Source organism: Sceloporus occidentalis, unplaced genomic scaffold, assembly GCF_023333645.1.
Source record: "Sceloporus occidentalis isolate IW3139 unplaced genomic scaffold, rSceOcc1.0.p SCAF_5, whole genome shotgun sequence".
Classification (NCBI taxonomy): Eukaryota; Metazoa; Chordata; class Lepidosauria; order Squamata; family Phrynosomatidae; genus Sceloporus; species Sceloporus occidentalis.
The window spans coordinates 94,469,873-94,479,599 of record NW_028316985.1 but is presented as its reverse complement, the minus strand read 5'-3'; the positions used below and the strand labels follow the sequence as shown (position 1 = coordinate 94,479,599).

At 41.7% G+C, this 9,727-nt stretch overlaps 1 protein-coding gene across 1 annotated transcript in view; it reads left to right on the top strand.

Moving 5' to 3' along the window:
* Window positions 1-3,104: 3,104 nt before the first annotated feature.
* The window catches only part of C1QTNF7 (C1q and TNF related 7), a 62,381-nt gene continuing 55,758 nt past the window's right edge, over window positions 3,105-9,727 (top strand). The window contains exon 1 of the mRNA XM_089526890.1: window positions 3,105-3,475. Within this exon, the coding sequence (XP_089383016.1) occupies window positions 3,409-3,475 (67 nt within the window). The 5' untranslated portion in view covers window positions 3,105-3,408. The remainder of the gene's footprint in view (window positions 3,476-9,727) is intronic.

Below are 9,727 nucleotides of genomic sequence, written 5' to 3'. Positions count from 1 at the left end.
TACCCATTGCTGTTGCTCACACTGGAAATAATTCCTATTGCCCTGAATCCTACAGAACTTGCTGAATCTCAAAACTTCTTGGAGGGAGACGAATAAAGAGCATCCCCAGCAAAACACAGCTGCTTGCCACATGAACATATTAAAGCCAGCAGCTATCGGGGTATAATGATGGTTTGGAATGTCTGATATATTTACCTCAAGCTCCACGTGTCCATATATTATTTGGGCTCATTTTATTAGAATTTTAGTTAAGAAAGACATCTGTAAGTCACAAGGAAAGGAAGCCAGAATTCCTCCCTTTTTGTGTACTTATAAATCCTTTTAAATCGGAGTCGACAGCAATATAATATATTTCAAGGTCAAAATGCTTCACTAACATTGAGGTTTGACAGATAAGCAGCTCTGTGCCACCTGTTTTTGCCCCGCATTGTTGCTGCAGCAACCAAAAGGCGCAGCAACAATGCACTCCTTCTGGGAGCAAAAAGAAGCTGCTGAAAGCGGCTTCCTGGAAGGGGTGTGATTTCACTCCCCGATCGCATCACTTCCAGCCAGCACAGTTTGGGTGCTGCACCACACTCGCACCATCATGACACCGCCTGTGTAGACAGGGGTGAGCCATGATTATAGCCTCCTCCCTGTATTAGGGCTACTGGGCATGCAAATGCCCAGCCTCATCTAGCCCTAGTTTGTGGTGAGGACAAAGTTCCCATCTGTACTGGGCCATTCTCTCACAGATGATCACAGCATCTTTGTTAGGTGGACTAGTATCATCATTCCTTTAGTTGTTTCGGGGGATAGGGGACCATGGCTACGTCCCAGGTTTTGACCTTAAGATTCAGAGTTTTTGTTTCATCTCCAGGGTCTCCAGTTGGAGGGAAATGTCAAGGTGAAAACACAGAATGACTATAACGGCTTAAGAAGTTTTATTATGTACTTTTTCCTCAGGTCCACCAAGCTCTACCTTGAGAAAGCTGAGCGCTTTCCTTGACCAGATAGGTTTCTCCAGGTTCTATCATTCTTCTTCAAGGATCCAACCCCTTATCTGTCAGGAGATCCTCAGCTCCTGAGTCCATCTGCTGGTCTATTCTCTGACCGAGGCGGCACCTGACAAGACATGACATGAAAACTAATGCTATCTACTGACTCTGTGGCTGATATCTTGCTGCTTATCTGAGGCTGCAGGGGTGAGAATATAAGACAGGTCTTGGTGTTTCCTACACTGGAAGATTTTTTTTATTTGCTCCTTCTGTTGACATTCAATTTTAGTCTGAAACACTTTCATGCTCCACAGGCTTTTGGCCAGCAAGATGTTTATTTTATTTCTTCTCCTGACATTTTGTCTGTTCCCATTTATCTCTCTTTTTTCTTCTTCAAAAGTTATATTACCTGGTGAGATGCTTCTCCATCTTTTAAAGTTTGAAGCGTGTGTATTTTGTAAAAAAAATAAATTAGTATGTTGCTGTTTTCTACTATGTTGACAGACCTTGAGTGTCACATTCTAAGGCAAAAAGGCAGGATATAATTTTTTTAAAACCTGGAGTGGAAATCATGTCCCTGTCCAGATGTTGTTGGACCTTAGCCAGCATTACCAATGAATGCTAGGACCTGCAATTCAACAACAAGATCAAGGGGTCCACACAACTCTCTGTTCACTGGGGCTCTTGAATAAGCAAGAAAAGTACATCTAATGTGACAGTAGAAGCTTTCCATCCAAGACTCCCAGGAGCCACTCTCCTCCAAGAGTTGTAAACAGTGCTTGGCTGCTTTAAAAGCATCACTTAGAGCTGCAGCTCTGGTCAGGCCCCACCTGGAATATTGTGTCGAGTTCTGGGCACCACAATTTAAAAAGGATGTTGAGAAACTGGAGAGTGTCCAAAAGAGGGCAACTAAAATAGTGAAGGGTCTGGAAACCATGCCCTATGAGGAATGCCTTAGGGAGTTGGGGATGTTTAGCCTGGAGAAGAGAAGGTTAAGGGGTGATACGATAGTCCTGTTTAAATACTTGAAGGGATACCATATTGAGGCGGGAGCTAACTTGTTTTCTGCTGCTCCAGAGAATAGGACCCGGAGCAATGGATCAAGCTCCAGGAAAAGAGATTCCACCTCAACATTAGGAGGGACTTCCAGACAGTAAGGGCTGTTTGACAGTGGAACACACTCCTTCCTCCGAGTGTAGTGGAGTCTCGTCCCTTAGAGGTTTTTAAACAGAGGCTGGATGGCCATCTGTCAGGGATACTTTGATTTAGATTTCCTGAATGTGAGGGGGTTGGACCGGATGGCCCTTGCAGTCTCTTTCAACTCTATGAGTCTATGCTTCTACGATTCTACGATTCTTTCTTGTATTACAATATTATTGTCAGAGCACCTGCTCTTAGTCCTGGTCACTTCATTGGGTCTTAAACTTGACTATTTGCCTGCCTACAAACTTTCTGACCTTTGTTTCTTTTCTGGACCTAAACTGCGCTGTATGAGTGTGTTTCACAATGAACCTGCCCAATTGAACCAACAGGTAAGTTCCCCATGATGTCAGAACCTGATTTTCTGAAGACTGATCCTTGTCAAACCAATTGACATACAGAGGGGTAGGTACATGCGTCAGTAAAGCCTGTACAGGTTTGTAGTACAGATGTGCTGAGGAACAGCCACCCAAGGCTAGCCTAGACAAAGAAACTACAGCTGTACCATTCAGACTGGGGCTAGAACTCTGAAAGAGGGGCTAAATACAATTTACACCCCTTAAGACACTTTGAATTTTTTTTTTAAAGCCATGGATGTTTTCAGATCTCTTGCAACAGATCTAATTTGCCTCTGAGCCAGCACTTGTGACTGATTTACTGACTCTGTTTTGATTCCAGAACCCTGAGGCTAGTAGTCCTCTTTTCAAAACCCACCACAAAATGTGGCTTTAGACAGAAAGAGTGGCAGTTTTCTTCTTTTCACAGAAGGAGGCAATTTGGATTCCTACATTTCCCAAATATTCTGTCACATTATTGCCTAGAGGACACTATGCCTCCTAGAATTATAGTGCAATCTTACGAATGTCTACTTGGAAATAACTTAAACTGAACTGAATGGGGATTTCTCTGAGGTAAGTGGGAATCAGTTTGCAGCCCAAATTGCAAATTACTTCAGTCTGGAAGCAAACTTAACATCTTGCCCCTCTTGCAGTGTGCAGGGACCTCTTCTCCAAGTTTTATAGCAAAGTTGACAGTTGCTTTAAATTAGAGTGGCTGGCTGCAGTTCAAGGCATTGAGTGGGAGTTTATTTAGCTGAAAAAGACAGTTGCAAAACTTGGGAACAGAGCTCCAAATGAGCTTGGAGAAACCCACTATTTGACAGTTCTTGTTTGGGGAAAATTTTTTCAGTCACTTGACATACCTGTATTTCTGTGAATCTGTAAAAACAAATATGTTGCAAGTCCTGAAGACATATATGGCTGACTTGGACAATCTAGGTTCTGCAAATCCAAAGCAAGGTAAGAAATGATTTTGTTGTGAGGCTCTTTGAAAAGAAGTTAATGGAGGGGGGAAAAAAAGGGGGGGGAGGAAGAGGGGTTAATTGAAATAAAATTTTCTACAAAAGAGCAGCCAGTGTTGTAAGCTTGCAGCTGACACTATATATGTACTCCCACACAATATGGAGTTAGTTGTATATCCTAAACTCTGGGAAACGAATTTTCCTTTCAGTGCAATTGGGGCTTATAAAAACTCTCAGCTGTACAAACACAATTACTTTAGTAGCCTATTTCTTCCAGATTTCTGACATATGTCTAGCATTGTCACATTCCAGTTCCAAATCTGAGTAAATTAAATTCACTGGCATATTATGCAAATCATGTGGTGGGCTGAGAAAAAGATGACCGCTACTCTCACACCCAGACACACACTAATTCCCTACTGCAAATCACCCCTTTAAACATTGATTTATAGAGAGGAAACAGAAGTTTGCATTTGTTAAAAAAAAAATACAAAAAATCTTTAATTTTTACTGGAACCCTCAGAGGCTAAATCAAATTTAAGACAAATGTCTGGTTTTATTTATTTAGCAGCTCTATGTGCTGCCTTTCCAGGTAAAACCCTCATGAATTAGAAGAAGTCAAATGCTTTCCTAAAGTGAGCCCCATGGAATACAGTGCACTTCACTTCAGAGACAAAGCATATAGAGGATGAACTGTTAGTTTCATTCTGTATAATTTGTCCTCTTTGCAAAGAAATTTCTTCTCTTTATCCCGTTTGGCCTTTTTTTTGGTCAATCTTAATTTTTTGGGTCACAAATTTACCTCTTGAACATTTATCTATGCTGTTTCCTAGTCCCAGCTACAATTCTGGGCTTACTTTTTCTATGGATAGCAATTACTTCTCCAAACCTTAGAAAAGAAAGAAAGGAATTCTAAATTAATGGCAAAGTACCTTCTGGCCTTAATGGCTATCAGTATGGTTTTAGATCCTTCTGCTACCATAATTGTCAATCATATTTGTAACGTCACTCACTGGCTAAAACCATTCTCAAAATGATTAGGGAGAATTGTTCCTTCACATTTGGTTGTGTATATCTTGTTCTTTAAGGACTGAAGGTTGTTTTTTGTTTAATGAATGCTGAGAATAGGCACCATGGCGCAGCGTTATAACGCCCCTTCGGTGCTGCATCATGTAGATGCAGCGCCAGAGTGGCATCATCATGTCACACGACATGTAAACGGGTGCATGCCAAAATGGGGGCGGGCTCACAGCACAAGCATGCATACGCTATGCTGTCATCCAGCATAAAGTGCCAATCTGTATCCCCCCTGTCTCAAATGTTTTTAATGTGTCCCAGTTCCTCTTTCCTTCTCCCACGCAATCCTTTGCTTACTTCATCTCCTTGCATTTAAAGCACCCAAGTAGGTTGGCCTCAGTTATGAGATGAGAAGCAGGTGGAGTCTTGCTCTTCCCAGTAGGCTCAGGGAAAAGCAAACTGCTTTTAGCTGTGTGACTCCAAAAACAGTATCTTGTGGCGGTCAAAGAGTGGAAAAGATTTCACTGTCTGGTTGCTTTGAGAGTGTTTTTTTCTCCCTGAAGAACAATTTTTCATTTACATTAACAATGCACAGTTCATATATCTACTCAGAAGGAAGTCTACTCAGAAGTAAGTAAGATCCATGGGACTTACTCCTCAGTGTACATGTACAGGATTTGTTTCTAAAAGGCCATTTAATTGCATGTATTTTTTTTTATGACAATCACACTTTTTCCAGCTATATCTTTCATTATATCCCATTTCTTTCCTGGAGTTAAAAGTATTACACATTATCTTTCCCTGATCTTCATTTACCTCATTTTAGTCTAAGAACAACCCTGTGAAAGTAGGTCACTTTGAAAAACTGCAGTTGGCTCAAAGTGACCACATGAATGCTATGTTATGAAAGTTGGAGTTTGACTTGATCTGTTCTATGCATTGGGCAGAGGGTGTTAGTGTGAGTACTGAATTGAGTGGATCTGAGAGAAGGATGGCATTTAAAGCAGATCTGGGTGACTTTGAGCAAGTCACTCTTTCTCAGCCTCAGTGGATGGCAATGGCAACCCCCTCTGAAGAAACCTGCCAAGAAAACCCCATGATAGGTAGGCTGTAGAATCGCCATAAGTTGGAAACAGCTTGAAGGCACACAACAACTGATAAAGGCATGTTTATTTTAGAATAATCTATGATACAATATTATATTTATTGTTACTCATGCTGTGTGCATGCATGCACCCGTACAAAGATAAAATATTGTAATCAGTGATTTGAGGTGGGATATTCTCAGGCTTTCTAAACTCAGTACATAAATTCCAGAGTTGCTCTGCTTAAAAAAAGCAGTTTTTAGAGTTCTTCTTCTTTAATAATTTCTGCCCTCTTTTCACCCTTTTACCACACTCTGAGGCTGCTTGGCCACATATGCCCCCGATTCATCCGTGAAATGCTGGAGGGTATGCCATACATTTTTAATGTAAGAATTGAAATCAGCAAGATTTATAAGTGCTTGATTTTTGGATAGACTGTGTTCATATTTGGACTGCTTTTCTGCTTCCTTTTATCCTCTTGTTTTGAGTGCTTTCAGTTCAGCTTTCCCATAAGATGTGAACATCATTCCAAACATTCACTTTAGCCCAGTTGCTATGGTTCCCCTTACATTTTTTTTTAAAAAAAACACTGTTCTGTAAATACAAAATAAATCATAAGGCTTTAGGAACATTGCTTTAGCAAAATCAGACCAATTCCAACATGGATATTTCCCACAGTCGCAAAAAATGTTGGGCAAGGATTGGCTAATAACTTCTCTCAGAACAAATGTAACACAAATTAAGATTGGTTAACATTCTGTACAAGATACCAAGACAGCAAGAGATCAAGCATGTGCAGACACATGCACACATGCACACAGACATACAGATTGGGATAAAGTATTCCATTCTGCAGCCACACCCTCAAATGAATATTCAGTAAAATTCATTTTATTTCTTAACATTAGAGTTTATCGCACAGGTCCTAAAATGGGCCCATTGCGTCCTAAAACATGTCCGCGCACAGGCGTGCACAGAGCGGGATGGGGTAAGAACCCCATTTTATTGCACGAGGGAACACCACAGCTGCCACCGGGCATTCCAATTGCATCCTTCCTCTGCTCCAGAGGACGCAATTTCTGAGAACTGTTCTAAAGCGTTTTCAGAAATTGCGCCCTCTGGAATGGAGGGAGGACGTGATTGGAACGCCTGGCACCAGCTGTGGCGTTCCTTCGTGCAGTAAAATGAGGTTCTTAGCCCCATCCCGTTCTGTGCGCGCCTGTGCGTGCACACGTTTTAGGATGCAACGGGCCCATTTTAGGGCCCGTATGATAAACTTCATTGTTTTACCATGCCTTTCCATCCACCCAGGATCTTCATGGCAGGAGTGAATAAGACACTAAAACACTATTTCCATATAATTGAAAAATAAAATGGCCATTTCAGGCCAAGGCTTGATTCACATACAGGGAAGAATCAAACAGTAAAAACCCAAATAATTACTGACCAGTCAGCCTAACATCAGTACCAGGAAAGATTCTAAAGCAGATCATTAAACAGAAAGTTTGTAAGCGTTTGAAAGGAATATTTTCTAATCACTAAATCACATAATCACTAAAAGTCAACAGCAGTTTTTGAGTTTCTCAAAAACAAGTCATGACAGATTAATCTGATCTCTCTCTCATATATATATATGGAGAGAGAGAGAGAGAGAGAGAGAGAGAGAGTTCCCAGTGGATATGTAATTGGTTGACCAACCCAACCCAAAGGGTGCTCACCAATGGCACCATCTTGGAGCAAAGTGAGTAGAGGGTACCACAAGGATCTGTCCTGGGCCCAGTGCAATTCAACATCTTTATCAGTGACTAGGGCCCAAAACAGACAGGCCTAAAAAGCCAGCTTCTGTGCAGCTTGGGGGCATAGTGTTTTAATGATGCATACATGCCCCCAATCTTCATGGAAGCCAAGCCAGGGTTGCTACTAGACCACGTAACCTGGCCCCAGAAGGAGCGGATCTTTTCTGCTCCTTGCCATGGTCCATTTTGGACCACAACAAGGGCCAGCATCAGAAACATGGCATGTGGTCACAGCGGTCCCAGGTGATCTGAGCGGGAGCAACCTCTGGCTGTCGGTTCTGCCCCTTGGATGTTGGAATGAAGGACATGCTTATGAAATTTGCAGAAGACACCAAATTAGGAGAGGTAGCTAATATCCAAAAGGACAGGATCAAAATGACCCTAATTAGGTTAGAAAGCTGGGCCAAAACTAACAAAATAAATTTCAACAGGGAGAAATGTAAGGTGCTACACTTAGACAGAAAAAAGTGTGTGTGTGTTACCTGGCCTGAAATGGATTCAAATTACAGGAAAAGAGATTCCATTTCAACATTACGAAGAACCTCTTGACAGTAAGAGCTGTCCAGCAGTGGAACACACTCCCTTGGAGTGTAGTGGAGTCTCCTTCTTTGGAGGGTTTTAAACAGAGGGTGGATGGCCATCTGTCAGGGGTTCTTTGATTGTGTCTTCCTGAATAGCAGGAGTTTGAACTGGATGGCCTTTGTAGTCTCTTCTAACCCTATGATTCTATTACTCTATGATTCTGTGTGAAAAGGAATCTAGGAGTCCTAATAGACACCAAGTTGAGCATGAGTCAACAGTTTGATATGGTAGCTAAAAAAAAACCCCAATGTGATTCTAGGCTGCATTAAAATGACTTTAGTGTTTTGATCAAGGGAAGGAGTAGTACCACTTAATTCTGCTTTGGTCAAGCCTCACCTGTGTCTAGTTCTGGGCATAATAATTTAAAATGGATGTTGACAAACTGGAGCATGTCCATAGGAGAGCAACTAAAATGGTGACGAATCTGGAAGCTTGAGCCTCAAACTGCCGACCTTCCAATCTTCCAATTGTTAGAGTCGGCATCTGAACCATTGAACCACCGTGCCCCTTAGCATATTAAAACAGCTTGTTAAAATAGCTGTACTGACTACTGATTTGTTTCCGGGCATAATTTGAAATGCTGGTCATGTCTTGTAAAGTCCCATATGGCTTAGGTCCAGACTATCTGAAACACTATCTCCCCATATGAACCTGCCAGAATTTTAAAATCTACAGGGAAAGGCTTTCTGTCTGTCCTGCAACCATCACAGGTTCACTTACTGAGAACCTGAGAGAGACCCTGCTCTGCAGCTGCTCCCACTCTTTGGAACATCCTTCTATGGGAAGCTGGTCCCACTCCCTGCTCTCTTTTTGTGAGCAGGCAGATACTTTTCTGTTTTTAGCAGGCTTTTCATGAGTAATCGCTTGCAGAGAAGCTTCTTATGGATGACAGAGGTACTTTATTTTTATTTTTTAAACTTTATATGCTTTTTAATGTGATGATTTTAATTGTATTTTTAAATTGTATTCTTATTTTGTTTTAACTTATTCTTTTGTGAGTCACCTTGGGTCCTAATCCATGAGAAAGGGAGCAAATAAATATGCTCTTTCTGATACCCTGTACACTCTCTTTCACTTTCACATTGCAATTGTAGCACTTTGAAAGCACTTTAACTGTTGTGGCTCCATCCTATGGAATCCGGAGATTTGCAGTTTTATGAGGATTTAAGAATTCTTTACCATAGAGCACTAGCGTATCGCCAAAGTACGGGGCTTATCACTCCACTTAAATAACTCGACTTACCTCATCCAAATTCAAACCTAAATCAGGAGGCAGCTGGGTCCTACCGCAAGGATTTTGCTGCTGAAGCCACTATGCAAGTACAGCCCGGTTGCAGCCCAGGTCCCTGGCAAGCTCCAGTGGCCATTTTTGAAGCTCCTGGCTTCAAAATAAGGCCGCCGGAGCTCTCCTGGGACCCTGGCTGCAGTCAGGCTGTACTCACCCAGCGGCTTCAGCGGCAAGATCTGTGTGGGGAAGAAGCTTTACTTGATAAAGAAGTATCTTAAAATATGCAGCCCCAGTTCCTTTCACCAGCTGCCTGAAGTGTTCAGTAAAGGAATACATTTATGGACTGATTCTGATGGCTCCATAATTTGCCCTAAATTGACCATTTTTCAGCTGTCAGAAAATATTAGTTTGTTTCAAAATGCAGTAAAGCAGTTTTCTTCACAGATATATGTCTGTGGTTATTTTGACAGGGGTACATTCTTTATTCAAGCAGAGAGGTTTTTAAAAGGTAAAGAAAATACATCTGTTGCTCTTCAGGTTGA